Source organism: Anabrus simplex, chromosome 6 (assembly GCF_040414725.1).
Source record: "Anabrus simplex isolate iqAnaSimp1 chromosome 6, ASM4041472v1, whole genome shotgun sequence".
Lineage (NCBI taxonomy): Eukaryota > Metazoa > Arthropoda > Insecta > Orthoptera > Tettigoniidae > Anabrus > Anabrus simplex.
The window spans coordinates 203,291,254-203,312,966 of record NC_090270.1 but is presented as its reverse complement, the minus strand read 5'-3'; the positions used below and the strand labels follow the sequence as shown (position 1 = coordinate 203,312,966).

Genomic DNA, 21,713 nt, shown 5'->3' with positions numbered 1-21,713 from the left:
CTCCATTTCGTAGTATAACACCCTAATATAATTATAACACTAACCACAATGTAGTATCATATTAACAGCCAAAGTAAGTTAAACTCTGTACTCAATATAGACAGCATTACGAACGTATAACCTGGTTATCACTGATTAAATACATCCTAACCCAAAGGATTTGTCATTTTGGTTAGATGACTACCTATTATCCTCCTATGTTGTTAAATCAATGCTTTTCCACCCACTTTTCTTGAATATAAATCTATGACAGCACTGCATATATAGTTTACATACAATTAGAAAATGGCACTTCTCAAAAACATGTTATTTAAATTACTTACGGTAACGTTATGTTAATAAACTTATCTTTTCTTTCCTGTTTTCCCTCACTGGCATGTCGAAATGCTTAGGACATCTTGTCAAATACAACTGTTACATCGTGCTGGTTTCTGGGAAACATATGGGTAGGTCTCTCCTCCTTCTCCGTCATTTAGGGATAGCTTTGCCGGCTTCAGGTTATCATCTCCAGACAGCCTGCCTTGGTCTTCTTAGTGCATGATACTGACCATTTCTTGCGCAGTTAGGAGAGAAATACAGATTAACATGGTCAGTTTTGTCAATCTTAGCATTCAAAGCCTTCTATGATTTATAAATATATTGAGAATAATGCTTCTTTCAGTTAAATTTTGATTATGCCTTGCAGATTACTAATATGGCTATAAATATTTCAATTATAATCTGATTTAATTTTCTATAGTTTGTTTCTAACCTCCATAGTATTTCTTATCTTCTTGTAACTTATGATGCTATGTGTTTCTTTCGCTTGGTATCTCATGACGTAGCTGGTTTATTAATACACAAGTATGCAGTATTTCCATGGTCTCGCTCAACTTTCTTGATGTTATTTCTTGTTCTTCTTCAATTTAAGCCTTCTTATATGAACGTCGTCTCCTTTACGTGTTAATACGTTGTAGCGATCTGCTCAAGGTGGTTCCTTCTGGAATGATTTTTGTAATAATAAATTTGTAACAAACTTGTATCTTTCATTCTTTTTCACCACCTTGTAGATGTTATTTCTCGTCTTACCCTGATGAAACTACAATCTCCTCGACATTTATGGTTAGATTTGCATCTTGTTATTAATATTCCTGCGGCATAGCGTCCATTTTCGTTCCACGATGTTCACTGCTAACAGTGAATTGGCCCATTATCGTTTCCCACATACCTGAATATCTTATCAAATAATTCTGAATCAGCATCAGTGCTACCCTTTCCTGGTCTGTACATTCCAAAGACATCACGTTGCCTACTACCTTTAGAGATGAGCCTTACACCTAGAATTTCATGTTTGTCATCTTTAACTTTTTGGTAGCTTTCAATTCTTCTTTCACCAGAATGAATACTCCCCCTCCTACCACAAACAAAGCCTTTCAGCTGCTATGAAGCACAACACAGTTACTAAAGTTGCTATATTAAATTCATGCCTGCTATTTTTCACTGATTTCTTTTCTTCAGAATCACAGCCTGCTACTTGTTTAGGAACATCTCAGTGGATAAACGGATATTCAAAATCCATACAACCGTAAAACACACTCAAGATCCATATATTTTATGGAAAGATTGGAAAACTGTACTTGGCAGGTATGGCATTACTATAATTCATAATTTTAGATAATTTGATGTGCTTATCAATACATTTTTATCTCCTTTCCTAATAATATTATGATGACCAACTGCATATCAAAAAACAAAGGAGATTGACCTTGTTTCAATCCAGTTACAAACTTAACAAATTCTACAATACTGTTATCAAATTTCTTCGTCATTCATTGACATACTAATGCCCATTACCTTCGCAGTAACCCTTTCCTTTAAATAAAGCAACTGATCCAACTCTGCTAACTTTAAATTGTGACATTTCATGTGGCTCGCCAACACCACTGTTATGTAACTCGGCATACTCAAATAATTCACTACTTCCTATTCCTATAGACTCCACTTTTTGGAACCTCAAAATGCTTTTCAGATATTTGACGTTGTGAAAGAGTTTCTCTCTCCACCAGAACAGTACAATGAATTCAGATAGGCCTACAGAAAACTCATGACCTGCAGGTCCATTCCCCATGTTTTTCAGCATATATCACTTTTAATTTGAAACTTGCTGTAGACTTGAATTCTGGGAGTGACACCATGTTTCATAAATTTCAGCCAATGGCAGTGGTTCTTGATACAAGTGGTATGGAAAATGTTTCAAGATATATGATTTTTGGTTATAAAAGTAAAAATACTTCTATGAGAGGGATGGCAGGTCCCTAGGCTATGAGTACACTACTCTCTCACAAGAAATATGTGGTGACATTTATGTCATATTGTAATTTATGCTAGCACAACTATAGTCCAATTTTACTAAACTGACAGTAAACAATAAATCACAACAGTCTTTGTGTGCACAAAGAAAAATTTCAAAAGTTTGAAACAATTTCCATTTAATTTATAGGAGGGATATGGGTTTTCTTAATAAGAAGTCGAGGAAGTAATCTCATAAAGTTGCTTTAATACTCAAAACAAATGTAACCAAGTAACAAAAGATCGATCATTGATTTCATTCCTAGCATCACAGCGACTTGTCCAAGAATTAAAACAAATTCTCTCCCTAACCAGCTGCTTGTGACATTCCCTCCATAACAGCCCTGATCATGTTTCTCCATCTCCTCCTTTCTTTTCTTCAACTTCTTCTTCAGCACGGCTGCTGTCGTTCATTTCAGAACAACTATCTGAGTCAGCCACCTTCAACGACGTATCTTCAGTCTGGGGCCGGTCCTTGAATTTGTTGACTTCTATTAAAAGAAGTATAAAACAAACATATACATTATAGTCGATATATTGGTATGAAAGTAATATCTTACCTCTTTTAGTACTATACAGAAATAACACAGAGTAATAGAAAGATCTTGGAAAGAGAAAGTAAACAAGCTTATAGTATTACATGATCTGATATCACGATCATAGCCGTGGGACCCCCAGTTTTATGTGGAATCCAAACCAAAGGAATTTAGCTCTTTACTTCAAAAATATCACATGTATTGGCAGGGATTAAAACTGCAACTGGACTGCTGAGAAGTCAGTGACTACAGCATTTATTAATAACACCTAGTGGCACCAAGAATCTCACGAACTTCAAAAGACTTAAGCAGCTTCACAAGAACTACAGTCGAAACTGGATAAGATGTCCCTCTCTAGCATGTTTCCCTGGTTATTACATCTCTATTCCCAAGTCCCAGGCCATGCCTAATTAAATACATGCAAAAGAAACCTCCAGAGCATATTTACGACACTCATTAGTATGTTCATAACTCCCGCTATAAGAAATTTAAATTAGCGTTCCCGGCGATGTTGCATGCCTGACGGGCCAGACAACTAAAACTCTCAACATTAGCCCCTGACGGGATCCCTACAGAACAAGCCCGAAACTGGCCTGGGTAAGGACTTGGTAGAGAACTTAATTTTATGGCCCCGGAGTGTGGTTGCGTGTCGGCATACAGCTGAAGGGAGCATCAGTTCCAAGTCAATCTTTAATATGGTTGTTTGGATCATGCAACAGTAGCTCGTCTGACATGCTGGTGCTTAATTTTATGTTTGTAAGTGAATTGTGTAATAACGTACATAAATTAGGCCTACTGTATTTACACACAGTAGTTTGCAAGACATTCAGTTATGCAGAAGAAGAAAGCTAGACAGTTTACAAACGATGAAAAACTGAAGTTTATTGAGACAGTGGATGCTAACTCGCACATGAAATGTGTGCAAATTACCCAGATGTTGGACATTCCTATCACAACTTTAAAGATAATATTGTAAGCAACGTGTATAGTTTGCATTTCTAAGAACGTTTTCCCTTGATGTTTTACTGTGTTAGTGTTCTTAAAATGTATTACTTTTTATTTATTTCATTAATTAAAATTGTAAACACTCGTTTCTATGACTTTTTTTTTTTTGGTCCCCACAAAAATGTCCTAACCAGTTTTGGCTGTATATGGTAGTCTGGAACTCTGAAAATGGCTAACAATGCTGTTGTCCTTACTGATAACCACAACATCTGCAGGGTTGGAAAGAACATTTTTGTACTCTGCTAAACTGTAGTACTGCTGCAGAAGACTTCTGTAATAAACCACAACCATCACGGCACGTGTGGATAGCAGTCTATGCTATGGTATTTCCACAGTTTTCTATTAGACCATGAACCCTTCCTGCAGCTACATAGAACAAGAGCTAACCTTCTGAAATTTGGGTGAACAGGCAAATTTTGTGGATTGATCAAATCACAAATGAGGAGATTCTTTGTAGAATAAACTGTCCATCTCAATTCATAATACAGTAGAGTCCCGCTCATCCGACCTTCGCTTATCCGACATTCCGTGTTATCCGACACTGGTAGACTTAATTTGAACTTTTGGTGGAGACTAAATTCAGGGACACCCGGTCTGGAGGGTGCGACCGTGGGACAAGCACTGGCCTGACCGCTGTTGATAGGACCGGTTTTTCTCTCAAGGACAGGTGCAGTGAATCTTCAGTCATTGTTCATTATAGTATTGGTTGGGTGTGGATATTATAGTTTTCATATCCTTTGTGAGTATGGCGGGTAAACGGAAGAAAGTGATTGTTTCTATGGAAGACAAGTTGAGTGCATTAAAGAGACTGGACAAAGGGGAAACTCTTCAAAAAGTGGCTTCAGATTATGGTGTTGGACGTGTTACAGTGGGAGACTGGCAAAAAAGAGGGAAGAAATTGAAAAGTGGTGCTGTACCAGAGCAACAAGTAATGCACTGAAAATTAGAAAAACAATGAAAAAATGTGAGTATGAAAAACTAAGTGAAGTGCTATTTCTTTGGTTCACTCAACACCGGGAAAAGGACTTGCCAATATCTGGCCCCATTCTGCAAGAAAAGGCGGTGTATTTCCAGAAGGAGTTTAATGAAGGGGACCCTAATTTTACTGCCAGTGCGGGGTGGCTTGATCGGTGGAAAAAACGGTCTGGCATTAGGCAGCTTAATATCTGTGGAGAAAAACTGTCAGCTAAATCCGATGACGTTGTGAAATTTAAAAAGGAATTTCAAGAAATAATTCTTGCTGAAGGATTAACCGGTGATCAGATTTTTAATTGTGATGAGACTGGGCTAAATTTCAAGATGCTGCCACCAAAAACTCTCGCAACCCAACCCGAGACGCCTGCACCTGGCTACAAGCGTAGTAAGGGAAGAGTTACTGTTCTTGCCTTTAGTAATGTTACTGGGAACTTAAAAGCAAAATTGCTTATGATCGGTAAAGCAAAGAAGCCTAGGGCTTTTAAAAACATTTCTGTTAATGCTCTTCCAGTCCATTACACGAATCAGAAAGCTGCCTGGATGTCTGCTGACATCTTTAAAGACTGGTTTTTTACACAGTTTGTTCCAGATGTAGAAAAATTTCTAGCTTCGAATAATCTCCCTAGAAAAGCACTTCTTCTACTAGACAACGCTCCATCACACCCAAATGAAGAGCAACTTACAAGTGGTGACATCAAAGTCATGTTCCTCCCTCCTAACGTGACGTCATTATGCCAGCCAATGGACCAAGGTGTGCTGGAAACATTCAAGAGGAAATATCGGCGAAACTCCTTTCATCCCTGATAGAGGAAATGGACAATGGCAACGACATGATAGAAAAGTTAAAACAAATCATCATGAAAGACGTGGCATATTGGATAGCGCAGTCTTGGGAAGAAGTTGAAACAACGACATTAGCAAAGTCTTGGAACATATTGTTGAGTGAGGTTGAACATCGAGAGGTGGTACAAGTAGACATGGAAAATATTGTGCCCCTACTGAATTGCATTCCTGGCTGTGAGGATGCTACGACTGAAGATGCGAGTAAGTGGTGTGCACAAGATCAGGCGTTTGAACTTACTGACCCTGATATTATTGATTTTGTGAATGTGAATGGAAATGAGGATGATGATGAAGAAGAACGAGGCATTGCAGAACAAGAGGAGAAAACGATGACTCACAGCGAAGGATTAAGTGCATTGGAAACGGCATTAACCTACGTTGAGCAACAGCCGGAAGCAAGCGCAACAGAGGTGCTGATTTTTCGTCGATGGCGGGATCTCGCAGCAAGAAAACGTGGATCAGCAGGCAAGCAGACATTGTTGACAAGTTTCTTTTCGTAAGACATTTGGAATGCTTTCATTCAATACTGCATGCAATGTACAATTGATATGATAATGCATTAAATAGAGTACCGTAAAACATGTCATTGTTTTAGTACTAGAGTACAGCCTTCCTGTTTGTTTCAGCTCATTTTCAAAGTTGTTCTTTATTATCCGACATTTTCAGTGATCCGACGTACTCCAGGTCCTGTTTAGGTCGGATAGTCGAGACTCTACTGTACATGTTAAAAAAGAAACAGTTTGAAAATCTTGGGCACATTATAAGGAATGAGCAAAAATATTCACTTCTATAAGCCATAACATAAGGGAAACTGGACAGTAGAAGAAAACTCAAGACAAAAATTTCCTGGTAGTGAACTGGAGGGAATGGTATGATCTGAGATCTGCTCAACGTTTTAAGACTATACTCAAGAAAACAAAGATGGCTATGATGACAGTCAACATGCAGAATGGATAAGGTAATCAAAGAAGATGACAGTAAATTATCAGAGGAAGTACAGTCACTCAAGATTTAAAAAAAAAATAGAATCAGGGTATGTTCTTCGCATTACATCTTCAAGACTTAATTCTAATTATTATCAAAACATAATTCACCTTCCATGTAAATACAAACTCTGTGGATACCACAAACAAATCTATAGGCTCAATTGTTTCCGAGGAAAATGTGCCTGTGAGCCGTCATCGGCTGTAACTTGATCTGAGTGTATATAACCTCTTCCTGCTTAAAGTGAGCAGTTCAACTCAGTTTATGGATGTGTTTGTGATGACTAAACAGACCAATCCTGGCACAAACATACACCCACACAAATCACACTGAATGGATGCAGGAGGGCGGGGTTGTAATTGACGGAGTTTTTTTGCTTGTCGCTTGGCTTCTTGATGTCTACAGTGTTCTCTTTCAAACAAGATGACAGCGGTGGATGTAGTGTTCCGCCACAGTGAACGGTCCACAACACATTCTTCCCATGTTTGTATATTTATACCAGTTGTCTTCATGATGATGTGTTTCAGCTGGTCCTTAAAATGCTTAAGAGGGTCTACTGCTGGAGCAAGGTTCACCATACAGAATCTGGTGTGGAGGCCTGGTATCACTCATGTGGTGAACATGGCCTAACCATCTCAATTGATGAGTGATGATTGTTGCCTCAATGTTATTTAGCTGCGCTTTGTCGAGAACTGCAGTGTTGGTCACATAGTACTCCCACTCGATATTCAAGATGTATCTCATTTTTTGTTGGTAGAAGCGCTCAAGTTTTTTGATATCACGCCGATAGAGTATCCAAGTTTCACAGCCATACTGTAGTATGAGCAGCCCCAATTCTTTTATCAACATCTTGTTCGCAGGTACACCATTTAGACAAGATGCTTCCACGATATGAAAAGTGATCAACCTGCTCAAGTGTTGTGTCTAAGATGGAGATACTGAACTCAGGAAGAGTTAATCCTTGGGCAGGTTGTGCAAGTACCTTCGTTTTTTTTGTTTTTTTTTTTTGCATTAATGGCACGACCAAAGCGATCACATGCAGTTTTAAAGCAGTTGACTGACTGTTGTAGTTCTGCAGGTGTTAGAGCAGGAGATGCAGTGTCATCGGCATACTGAGTTCTGTCACCCGGGTAACCAGAGTACCTCTTTGTGGGCGAAGTCTTGTCAGATTAAAAAGGCCTCCATCAAAACAAAATTTAATCTCCATGCCTAAGTTGTTTGCAGATGATTCATGCAGCATGGCAGCCATGTACAGTGCAAAGAGTGTAGGAACAAGCACACAACCTTGTTTCAATCTATGAGTGATTGGGAAAGTATCTGATACTGAGTTACCATGAAGAACCTGTCCAGAAATGCCACAATGAAGATCTTGAACCAATTCCACATAATGTTCAGGACATCCAAAATGTCTCAATACTTTCCACATAGAAGACCTTGGTACTGAATCAAAGACTTTTTCCACATCATAGAAAACTAAATACAGAGGCTGCTGTTGCTCTCTGCATTTTTCCTAGAGTTGTCTAGCACAGAAGATTAAATCTGTTGTGCCTCCTGAGGTTTGGAAACCACACTGAGACTCAGGCAAAATTCTCTGTGATAACTTTGAGCCAGTTTAATAGAATTATTGCTAGAATTTTACCTGCAATTGACAAAAGCAATATACCACGGAAGTTCCCACATTCACTACGATCGCCTTTCTTAAAGATAGTGATAGTCGTCAGATACTTCTCGAGTTTCCCAAATCAAGAGTATGAGTGCGGAAAGGGTATACCTCCATTTTGTATCAATTCCAGAGGGATGTTATCAGGACCAGGAGCTTTTCTTGTTGATTGAGTGCTTTGATTAAGTCTCTGTATGTGGGTGGAACTGTCATCCATAGTGGTTGGGGCTGCTGAGGGACATTACGAAGAAAGTCCTCAGCGACATTGGAGGCACGATTTAGAAGCACAGAGAAATGTTCCTTCCAATGCTCTAAAATCTCTCCATTATCAGTTAAAATGATGGGAGTTGTCAGCAGTCTTCAATGACCCCGATGAAGATTGAATTGGACCATATATCTCCTTTATGCCAGCACAGAAGTTTTGCAGGTCACAGGCATCACATAGTCTTTGCAATTCTTCAGCTTTTTGTTGCCACCAGTTATTCTTGATTTCCTTAATATTTGTGCCTGACATTTTCCTTTAAATTCCAAGAAATGTGATTTCTTCACATTGGAAGAAGGATCTTGAAGATAAGATAGATGGGCTTCCCGTTTGGCATTGATCAGTCATTTAATTTCTTCATTATTTTCAACAAACCAGTCTTGTCTGTTTTTCCTCACAAAACCAACTGTTTCCTCAGCTGATTGAGTGATGACCTTCTGAAGTGTAGCCCACTCCTGATTTGTACTATGCTGACTGTATGACTAGCTAGTTGGTTTGAGATTGCATTTCTGTAATCTGCAGCAATGGATTCAATTTGAAGTTTAGAAGTATCAAATTTCTTTCTGGGCAGGTTGTGGATGGATCTTTTTGGTTTGAGACAGACTGAGATTCTCAGCCAAAAAAAAAAAAAAAAAAAAGAGAGCCTATGATCTGTCCACCAGTCAATGACGTTTCTTGTGGTCCTTGTAATAAAGACATCTTTTTTTATCACATTGCCTGGTGATTATGTAGTCAAGGATTTGCCAGTGCTTTGAGCGAGGATGCATCCAAGTGGTCTTGTAGCGATTAGGCAGACGGAACTGAGTATTAGTAATAAGAAGTTCACGTTCAGCACATAAACGGAGTAACAGTAGACCACTGGCATTACACTTGCCAAGTCCATGTTTTCCCATCACATTGCCCCATAACTGGTGATCTTTACCAACTCTGGTGTTGAAATTGCCAAATAGTAAGAGCTTGTTTCTTGGTGGTACTTTGGTGATGGTAATGCTCAGCAGGTTATAGAAATTATAGCTTCTACATTAGCATCCAAGGTGGGAGCATACAGTATGCAAATATGAGAGTCGTAGATTTAGCTCCAGAGAGTGGGATTCAGAGAGTCATAATTCTTTTGCTGACAGCGGCTGGAGTTAGCTGATAATCATTCACCAATATGGTCTTCACAGCAAATCCAACACCACGAATGTGGTGTTCTCCCTCATCTTTTTTCCTTCCAGAAGCTTGTGTAACCTGAGCTGAACTCTGTAAGTTTACCTTCGCTGGACAGTCTGTTTTCACTTACGGCAGCAATATCAATGTTCATTCATCCAAGCTCATGGGTGACAAGCCTGTGAACAACTTATACCATGCACTCATTAATTTTGTTTTTCGGAGCAGATTCTCCACACCAATCTAAGATTACATGAACTATGACTAGCACTCAAGACTTCTCATGCTGTGCGATGTACCTAAGACCTGCATCATTCAGTTTCAGCAACATTCTCCTTTTCTTAATTATGAAAGTCTTCACTCTATCCAGGTGTTTCTATTTTTATAACATGGGTAATATTGTAGTTGATCTCTTTCTGTACCCAGGATATGGGAACTGTATATTTATAATGGCAAATTATTAAAACAGCAGCATATATTCCATGAACAAGTTAACACAGTTCTTTCATAAAAATAATTCACTCAAAGCAAAGAGTAGATGCTGGATAACTGGCGTGCAGTGTTGTCTCAGCTCAGAACTAAACTACTCCAGCATGTGGCAACACACACGAAGTTCAATAACAAACCTTTCACAAGATAAAGTATATGAACAGCAATTTGAACTTCTCAAAGAAACACAGAGTACTTTGCCCATTTTCCTCATGGCTACAGATACAGAAATTTTGTGTCACAAAAAATTGTAAACAAATGAGAAACATGAGAAAGAAATAACAACACAAAAATATTATTCTCTTCTTCTCCAGAAAACATTGACAATTTTGAAATATGGCTGCATGTATAAGTGGCTGTTTCTATTAAAAAATTGACATGAAATATTTGGTTAATATCCTTGAGACCGTTATGATCCCATGCGTCAAACATAGTTGGGTACACTACTTATTTCCACATATTCATTTGTCTTGACAGAACTGAGAATGAACCTTCTTACAGCTGAACTTCTGCATAATGATAAGCAATATTTTTGTACCATCTCAGCAAATTTCCCACCTTAATGGTGTTAACTGTTACTCATTACAGCAATGAATCAATTTCAGAAACACATTTACTATAAAGAAATAGTAATAATTTATATGTATAAAAGCCAAATATAACCGGGCGAGTTGGCCGTGCGCGTAGAGGTGCGCGGCTGTGAGCTTGCATCCGGGAGATAGTAGGTTCGAATCCCACTATCGGCAGCCCTGAAGATGGTTTTCCGTGGTTTCCCATTTTCACACCAGGCAAATGCTGGGGCTGTACCTTAATTAAGGCCACGGCCGCTTCCTTCCAACTCCTAGGCCTTTCCTCTCCCATTGTCGCCATAAGACCTATCTGTGTCGGTGCGACGTAAAGCCCCTAGCAAAAAAAAAAAAAAAAAAAAAAAAAAAAAAAAAAAAAAAAGCCAAATACCACTCACTGATCATGAGATTTCCAGATCCAAAAGACCTAGAAAGTTGAAATTAGGAACATATGTTCATCTTCTGCCTTAGAGGTGCACTAAGAAAGGATTTTTCAAAATTCAGCTCCTGTCCTAGATTTAGGCCCTTTGTCCAATCGCATAGGTTAATACAGTATAGTCAAAAATCAAATTTGTCACACAAGGACAAGACAAAGTTCATTTTAAATCCTCCATTGCAAGGAACAAATCTCGGTAAGTCCCTATGGAATCAAAAACCACATTTTAAGGCCCTAAAAACAACCGTTTGAGATATTGGCATCACACTGTCACCGCTCTTCAGTCTAAATGCAGGAGAGAACATTCTGACAGACTCACCAAAGAGGAGAACATTACAACTTCCGCTCGGGAAGAACAAATTATTTTGCGAGAGAAGTTCACTGTGCTCTCTCAGTTCTCTCATTTAATGAAATGTGAAACTGTGGCTGATGGTGAAATATATTCTTACCATCTGGTGGTGTATCGGGAAGAGAACGTGATAATACAGCCTGAAGAGCCTGTTGAGGGAAGAATATGACATTTTATTGTTTTTTTTGGAGACGCCGAGATGCTGGATTTTAGTCCTGCAGGAATGATGTCATCACATTTTGAACCACTCATACCTCAATACGCCCCTTCTCATCAACAGCTACCTGGTATCACCAGCCCTGTTCTTACATCACTTAATGTAATTAGTCCTCATGGTGCTCAGTGTCAGTTCTCTCATGCAATAAAATTTAATGCAATATACAGTGTGTGTATATATATATATATATATATATTTTCTTACCATACTATACTGAAATATACTCCTACCATCTGGTGGTGTATTGGGAAGGGTATGTGATAATACAGCCTGAAGAGCCTGTTGAGGGAAGGACTATATTATGTTTTAAATGTTCTAGTCCGATGTTGTCATCATATTCTGAACCACTCATACCTCAATATGTCCCTCCTCATCACCACCCACTATTGCTAGCCGTCCTTACATCACTTAATATAATCAGCCCTGCGAGGTTTTCTGACCGGTGCTCTGCCAATGAGAAAATCAACAATTAATTTCCTTTCACTGATTATCATCCTCTTCCTAAGAAGTACTTTTCTGTTGTACCTAACGGTGATCTAAATTTCCCCTCCAACTCGAAAAAAAAGGTTCAAAAGTTCCATCATCCAACGAAAACCAAAGAGGAAACTAGCAGCGTGCTAGATTCACTGATAGTATTATGATAAAATATCACCAGGAGCCTGTAAAAGAATTTACTGAAAAAAAAAAACACACCTCACGTTAATAGGGAAGCTGTTAAAGAAATACACAGAGAAAATTCTTGAAGCCAATCGAAAAGATGTTCGGTAATACAATGAAAATAAGCAATTGAACTCATGGAAAACAAATTTTTTATTGGGATTAAAGTACGACGGCAATACAGATTACAGTAAAAACAAAAAAAGGAACGAATAAAGCCCCAGTCCGTGTTGTAGGAATGGAAAGGTACATCTCCCTCCTATTGAAGAGCCTCTTCATCCTCTACACAACCTCTTTACTAATGATCATTCTGAGTCTGAGAATTTTTTGAGGAACAATGGGTAGCATAACACGTTGAGTGCCATGTGACCCCATATGGGTACGTGAGAGTAGTCAAGTTTTTGAACTTCACGTCCCCATATGGGGTCGTACGTTCGCTCTAAATCTAGGACGGTGCGAACCCATTTGGGTACGCAGTAAGTATGTGTTTCGAAGATGTATAAAGTCTCTTCCTGCCATCTGCTGGTCGTCTATTTATGTACATGCGTAGTCCACCTTCCATTCCTCAATTCCTGTTTTGGCGCGACCCCATATGGATACAAAAAGAGTGCTTTGTAGGGTGACAAAGTGATTGTCTATCCCGCGCACGAATTTTTTATGTAAGTGTGCAGTGCTCTGAGTTTCCTTTTCTTTTTTGAAGTCGTTACGAGTAAATCGAGCAGTAAAAGACTTAGTGCAGATAGTCTGGACGATATATCGAACAAGTCGAACAATGATGGTATAGACGAAGTATATAGTTACAGTGATTTTGAAGCCAATACAGAGCAAACAGGGATCTCGCATGTTCATCCACATTGATGAATTACTGTCTTCAGCATACACAATTTCACTGTACTCCGGGTTTCCAAGCTAGCTGTTGCAACAATTATGACGGTATTCAACGATATATTCACTGGTTTCTCATGTTGCACAATCATCGCTGCTAGGTTCTCTTACTCAAATTAAAAGTTATACAAACAAAATTATATACGGTACTTATTCAATATTCCTGTAACTACTAATTACAATATTGTTCTGTTACATCCTAATTTACGAAATTCACATGATTTTCACTACATTATGTAACTACATTTTATACGAAAATTTCCTAACCTAAAATCGGAAGATCGTCATTTACAAATATTTCCTGACCTGAAATCGGGGATCGTACATTTTTACGGCTCCAGTATGAATAAGCTAACATATCTATCAAAATCAACAGCATATAACGCGTCTCTGCAAAGGAAAATGTAAGTATGACCGAACGTCGGGACCGTAACTACTGTAAAAGTACGACCCCATATGGGGGCGCGTGTACGTGTACAATTCGTAATGACCAATACGACCCCATATGGGGTCTCATTATTTTACCTAATATACATAATAAGTTAACGTAATATATCATAAATACATCCTAATTTCAGCGATCATTTGCTTGGTTAAGCCTGTGAACATTTTGGCACCAGGGAGTAACTCGATGTTATTAGCTCACGGCACTAGACGGCAATCCTATTAAATTCGGTCTAGCACTCAACGTGTTAACGGATGTTTTCAAATGACGTCCTTTGGAGCTACATGAGAGAAATTTTATACCAACATTTAAAGTTTAAGACCAAGTTTACCATAAAGTATGAAATTTGTTTCCTTCATCAAAAGAAAAACACTCACTTTTACAAATATATTTTGTTGGCAATCATGAAAAGGAGTTAGAAATTCCCTGTTGTGAAGCCTTGGTTAGTTTTACAACTTCAACAACTTATGCATAACCACAATCCTTATATACGAGATTTAAAACGGCATTGGAGAATGGCCTAGAAGGTCAAGAGTTTAAAATTGTGGTTCATGTGGACCAACAACCCCCAGCTGAATATAGGGGTCAATATGACACACCTACGACAAGTGAGGTGGCTTTGGTGATGGTGGAGCAGTTTGAAAAGCAGGACTTTGGTCTTCAGAGCAGACACGAAGTTGGTGCAGATCAATTAAACTCTCACTGTGCTTATGCTTATGATGCTCCTCAGCACAATCTTATGTTCTGCTGTGGAGAAGATGGATACTCTATTAGCATTCCCCAGCATGATCCAAATTCTAAAGTCTCTCTTAGGAAAACAGTTTCTGCTTCAGATTTTTACTCAGACCGAATCATGGAAAGAAAACTACACATCACTACTGCAGTCCCCTTAATCGGTATGTCACCCTTCAGTGCCGACCTCTATTTTTATTTATTTGGCGTATGATGAATAATGACAACCTATAAACTATTTACACTATCAGTGAAAGATAAGTAGAAAGTAAATACAAATTATCATATCTATACAGTCAAAGCAATTTACAAAGTTTGAAAGAACAAGAAGAAAGCACAATATATTTACATCACTATCCACCTATCAACTCTGACAGTTCATACATATACATTGAGTGCGAGTGATATACATCACTAAATGTGAATGTCCAAACCAGCCACCCACTTCACTGCATCCACTTCAGTGAAAGCACGGAGTGGACATTCCTGCACTAAATGTTTCATTGTTTGGCGAACCTCCCCACAGCCACAGTATGGAGAAACTAACCAGCCCCAAGTGTGTAAAGCAGATGTTGTTCTACCTACTCCACTTCTCATGGGATTTAGTCTACTCCAGGTGCAGCGTGGCAGATCGAAGCCTGCCAGTTTTGTGGATGTATTTTTAATATCCACTATTGCCTGAGGTGGGGATAAAGACCACGACCATTTAGAGGTGGAGTTGAAGTCGCTGGATGTTATCTTCACGGCAGTCTTCCAAGCAGACTGGCGAGACTTACGGCGCGTGCATTTCTGTCATATCCTCATGAACAGGTAGATGTTCATTCTTCAGCATTCTGGTCCATAGCTGAAAAAGCCTTCTGTCTCCTGATATCTGGAGGTACTATATTGCTGAGTACCGATAACCACTGGATCGGTGTAGCACGAAGTGTACCAGTTATGATCCGCATGGTTTGGAAAAGTTGTAAGTCTACTAGCTGTGTGTGAGCACTGTTAAACCAGACACCAGAGCAGAATAGACCAAGGCCAAAGATGTTGTTCGTAATGTGTTTCCATCCTCTCCCCAAGAAGTTCCAGCCAGTTGTTGGAGAATGTTATTATGACTTTTTAGTTTGTTGGCGGTTTTCTGCAGATAATTTTTGTATGTAAGAGATCTATCCATTGTTACTCCTAAGTAACTGGGATTGGCACAATATTTTAGTTCATGACCCTTGAAGAATACCCTTGGATGGCAGTTCGCTTCTGCGTTGTTCAGATGGAATGTAGATGTCACTGTTTTCTGTGGCTTGGAATGAAGATACCATCTTTGAAAGTAGTCATCCAACAGTTCCAGGTCTCGATTAAGAAATATTTCAGCTTCTGCGAAGTTGGGTCATTGAAATGTAGGGCAAATATCGTCTGCATATATGAACTTCCGGGACACTGTTTCAGGTAGGTCGTGGATGTATAAGTTGAAGAGAGTAGGAGATAGAACTGACCCTTGAGGCAGACCATTGTTGACTTTGTGGAATTTGCTTCTGTTGTGTTCTGAGTGAACTTGAAATAGTTGGTTGCTTAACATTCTGTCAATTAGTGTAGTAATTTTTATGCAAGGAACAGCTTTAATCAGTTTAATCATAAGACCTTTCCTCCTGACTGTGTCATATGCAGCTGTAAGATTTAAGAAGACATAGACGCTTTTCAATTTCTTCTCGAAACCAACCTCCAGATGTGTGGTCAAGGACAGTACTTGCTCAATGCAGTCATTGGCATGTCGAAATCCTGCTTGCTCAACTGGAAGGAATGCTTCGATGGTCGGTGCTATTTGGTTCAGTATCAGTCTTTCTAATAACTTGTAGGTGACGCAGAGTAGAGCTATAGGTCGATAGCTTTGTGGGAGAGTTGGATCCTTTCCTGGTTTCAGAAGGGCAATAATTTTTGACTTCTTGAAAATTGGGGGAAGTCTTCCTGACTGAAGTATGGAGCTGAAGAATGCAGAGAGCCATCTTCTTGTAGCTGGACCACAGCTTTTTAGTAGTTCTGGGTAGATTCCATCTAGTCCTGCAGCTTTGCCGTTTTGGAGTGATCTTAATCCCTCATCGACCCCTTGGGGGATGTTCAAGCAAGTTGCTTCATGTCGCACCGACACAGATAGGTTGTATGGTGACGATGGGACAGGAAATGGCTAGGAATGGGAAGGAAGCGGTCATGGCCTTAATAAAGGTACAGCCCCAGCATTTGCCTAGTGTGAAAATGGGAAACCATCTTCAGGGCTGCCGTCAGTGGGGTTCGAACCCACTATCTTCCGAATACTGGATACTGGTCGCACTTAAGCAACTGCAGTTATCGAGCTCGGTCCTCTTGGGATGTGGAAGGTTGTGAATAGGTAGCATGTGGTTGGGTTTCTTGCTTGTTCAAGCTCAGTTTTAACCCCTTTTGTGGTCAGTTTATTCCTTGTTGTTTTAGAGGTAGAAACGAGGTGATTTGCTATTGCTTCTACCTTGATTGGGGAATGTTGCTTTGGTGGTATGGATGTGGAATCTAATTTCCGAATAAGTGACCATGCTTTTCGGCTAGAATGGGTGAAATTCATGTCTTTTACAGTTTTTACCCACTCCTCTTTTCTATCAAGATCAAGTGATTGTAGTAAATCTGTTGCTTTCTTGTGGCTGCTATTTTCTTCGAATTCCTTACTCAGTCTGCTGGACTCTTCACTCTATACATGGTATAGACGCAGCTTTTCTTCCGTAGCTGCCGAACTCTATAGTTGGTATAGACCCATACATAGCTTCACATTTCCGGTTGTAGCGCGAAGAATTTTGGAGTTATTGAAATGCAAAATGGTTTTGATTTCATCAAGAAATATTGGGGTTTATCACTGTTGTAAAATAAGAATTGCATTTCATTAAAATATAGTTGTTTGTGCAAGAATAAAAGAATGTTCAAGTAAGTCTGAAGAATAATCTTTCCATTTTTAAAAGTCTGTTTGTTTCATTCCCACAGAATAAAATAAAGAAATCATGATCTGAGAAGTTTGTGATCTTTTTTCTTGGCTTGAAATATTCTCGTAACTCTCCACCAGCGATCTGTGTAGGTATCAGTTAGTGCTGCTTTCTGTCATACGATACAAGAACCAGTTGTGCATGGTATATATCTCGTTTGAAAGACGATGTCTCGACCTTTTATCTGAAATATGTATCGAGTTGGTTTGTTTTGTCATAAATGTTATTCACCTAATTCAGTTTTGTACTGCTGCTTTTGGTCTCCCTGCAACTGCATCAGTCAGAGTGACGCGCCACGCACAATGGCAAGCTAAGCTCCAGCCGTGGTTTGACTGACAGTAGCATGCTTGAAATATTGTATAATTTAGATGAAAGTTAAGTTGAAGTAGTAATGATAGTGTTAGCAGTAGTGATAATGAAATCGATTATGCAGCTGTAGCAGATGCAGTGATAAATGATGAGAGTGCCAATGAGCAGGAACAAGTACTTGGAAATTCCATGTTGTAGACAATGGATATTTATAGAAGTCAAGGGAAAATTTTCAACAGTGAATTCAGACCAAGAGATGGTGCAGAAAATATCACCAAAATAGTTTAATGTTTTGAAGATTTCTGGTTGTAGTGTAGTCGACTTAATTGTTTTTTTGTTTGTTTGCTATTTTGCGTTACGTCGCACCGACACATGTCTTATGGCGACGATGGGATAGGAAAGGCCTAGGAATGGGAAGGAAGCGACCGTGGCCTTAATTAAGGTACAGCCCCAGCATTTGCCTGGTGTGAAAATGGGGACTTAATTGTGGAAGAAATGAATAGGCAGACATGCCAACTTTCAAAACTAAAAAATCAGGAGAAATTCAGCAGTGAATCGCGATGTATTATGACACTGATGGCAGAACATGTATTAATTCATTATAATTCAATACATTAACAATTCTATTTGGCCTACATATATATATTTTTCATCATTTATGTGTGAATACTAAATACTGGACATACCTGAACTGTAGGAACATGTGACTTCTCATCCTTCTACATGGTGATCACATTATGACTTTGTTGTTCAATACACTAGTAGCTGACTTAGCCCTCTTCAGAAACACGGAACTAAATTTTGCTGAACTGATTTCAAGGTTAAAAGTTTCTCCAAAGTTTGTTCAGACAGCAAGGATCTGAACTGTGTTTTTGTCTTTGTGACTCTGCTAAAAATCCTTTCACATTCTGCATTGCTATGTGGAATTGATAAAATAGCAAGCATCACCTTAGAGAGTCTGTCATATTTAAGTACACCATCAGCTGATTTCATCTGACCTACCAATGCCCACTGAACATTAATTCTTCCTTTTGCCAGATCTGTTTCTTCGAGCTGAAAGTTACAGAACTGGGAGTGCAGAATATCAATTTCTTTATCCAAAGGTTCCGTTTCACTAGTCAAAATGTTCGGATACTTGTTAATGAAAAATCTAAGGCTAGAAAATGATGCTTTACTTATAGCAGAAATATTTGCAACTTCTGCATTAATTAAAACTTCATCTTTGAATGGAAATTAGTGTACCATGTAGTCACACGATGAAGAGAAACACTTTCTAACAGACTTCAAGGTGTTCACTAAAACAAATGCAGAGTTCCCTATCATCAGATCACAATCATCCTTTTGATTTGCTGGAGTATGATAATCTACATCAAGGAGAGAGAAGGAGCTTTTAATAACGTGTGGTTTCATAAACCTTGCCATCGCATTCTTCAATACTTGCTCCAAAACTGACCTCAATAAGTGGATGTGCGGCATACTTGACTGAAGAGTTACATTTGGATTCTCTAAGATATCCATAAAACTTGAGAGAGAAAGGCAAAAAGATTTATGTAAATTTGATGAAGGGAATACGAACAGTCGTTCTTCACGTGACAATGCATGGCTCTTAGTGTCATCAGTAGTTTCATTTTTTTAAGTGAAACTGATGACTGGGTTTTCCTTTTAACTTAGGAGTGAGGTGAAATGTTATGACAATCCTTCACTTTTTCAGACAAACAAAACACATCTGCACTTAAACTGTGCTTAGGAATTTTGTAAGTCTTCAAAGTTCCCATCTGAGAATCCTTACTCACAATTTCACTCCTGAATAAAGTAATCAAAGGGCCACTGCAGCAAAATCCTATCTAAACACCTCCTTAGCGATAACCATCGAGTAGGCACATACCTCAGAATTTTCCTGATCTCTGTGTTGTGTGAAGTCTGAAATTCTCTGAACTTTTCTTTCCTCTTCGCACTCCTTTCCAGATAATAAAATATATCAATTATATTTTCATCTACATTTATGGGCAAGCACGCCACACCCTTCTCCGCAGCAAGATTAATTAGGTGACAAGAGCAGCCTACGATGATTAAGTTACTATTTTCCCGCTTCAAACATCCTGTCACACCACTCTTTAATCCTACCATTACTCGAGCATTATCAGCATCAAGAGCTAGGCAGTTTTTTAATGGAATGCAGAATTCCCGAAAAGTTGAGAGCAAAAAATTGGCAATGTTAGCTCCAGTAGCATTCCCTTCTAAATTAGTCACAGACAGTAGACAACTCTGAATTTCATTGAGTTCAGGCCTAAAAAATGTTATAACAATGGGATATATTTTCAAGTCGCTTTTATTGCTACCATCAGTAGCAACAGAAAATGCATTCACCTGCAAATGTGATACAATTTTCGCCCTTTCTTCCATGCACATTTCTGTAATGATAGCCGCTGTTTCCATTCTAGCACATCGATATCGTTTAGTGATTTCCGAATCAGGAAACATTTTGCGAAACAATTTATAGGCAGGTTATGTTCTACTATAAATGACGTAAATAACGCCTTGGCATTCGTCACAGGATTTACATCTTGGTTTTTACATGAAAAGTTCAGTTTCTGGTTTCTTTCTACACACTAGACACACTCCTTATGTTTTTCGTTTGCATATGCTTGAGCATATCGCACTTCCTGCCAAGTGCAACTGAAAAATCACACTTGCATATAGTACAGAATGTGAACGTTGGTCCCATTCTGGATTCACTCAAACACGGAAACTCTTCCCTATACGCACTTTTAAACACCGCATCATATTTCTTTTTTGACATTTTGGCCAAAACAAATATTAAGACACAACACGAGCACTTCTGCAGGTCTTGGCCCGGGTAGAACGACTATGGTGTGCTACTTCTGAGGTTAGGTTACTCCAAAGAGAATGTTACTTGCTTGACTCACTTGCATAGAGAATGACTGTATTATAGACCAAAGAGGAGCACATGACTGACCATCGTGCCCCGTACTGCCATCTGGTATCATTATTAGAACTACTATCGACCAACCATACTCAGCCATATATCAATAGAACGAGGAAATCCAGGGAGTTTAAAATAATACGAAAATTACTGATACTGCTCTGAAAATCGGGAGATCGGTCCCGGCGATCAGGAGATCGATGAAAAATCAGGAGTCTCCTGCTCAAATCGGGAGACTTGGCACATCTGAATAAGTATGCAGAGCAATAGAAAAATGCTCGGGTAGATCTGTTTTAGTTTTGGTCACCCATTCGATTCTGAACACCTGTCACAATAAATTAAATTTATACTGTGTTAGATTTATTTCTGCTGATGGACATTGTACAAAAGCCAACAGCCCGGTTGTATTTTTCGAAGAGCAGAGTTATATCAACACCTGGGTTTTCAGATGTCATTAGTAGGGACAGGTTTGAAATGATTTCCAGGTTTTTGCATTTTATAGACAATACCAGATTGCCAATATACCAAAGGCCTTCAAAACTGTTCAAAATATATCCTGTTCTGTGTAATCTGAATATCAAATTTCAGTCCCTTTACATATCACAGCAAAATATTGCTAATGATGAAAGCCTGACTTGCCACTAAAGGCCTCAAAGTTTGGTATAAAAACATTCGAACTGTGAGAGTCAAGTACTGGTTATTTGTGATGTTTTCTTGAATACACAGGGAAAGGAACTGTCATTGAATCAACTCTTATCTCTCCAGAAACTCCAAAAACTGCAGCAATTGTCTTAAAATTGTCAGAACCTTTGTTAGGCCGTAGACACACTTTATGGATGGACAATTACTACAACAGTCCAGAGTTAGCGAGGCTTCTAAAATATCATAATTTGATAGATTGTGTTGGGACACTGAAACTGAACAAAAAAAAAAAAAACATTCTTATGAAGTAAAAGAAAAAACT

General features: G+C 38.8%; 1 protein-coding gene across 1 annotated transcript in view; it reads right to left on the bottom strand.

Annotated features, from left to right (window-relative positions):
* Positions 1-2,516: 2,516 nt before the first annotated feature.
* Positions 2,517-21,713, bottom strand: part of Nsun2 (tRNA (cytosine(34)-C(5))-methyltransferase Nsun2) — a 157,588-nt gene continuing 138,391 nt past the window's right edge. Inside the window, exon 15 of the mRNA XM_067150154.2 lies at positions 2,517-2,819. Within this exon, the coding sequence (XP_067006255.2) occupies positions 2,677-2,819 (143 nt within the window). The 3' untranslated portion in view covers positions 2,517-2,676. The remainder of the gene's footprint in view (positions 2,820-21,713) is intronic.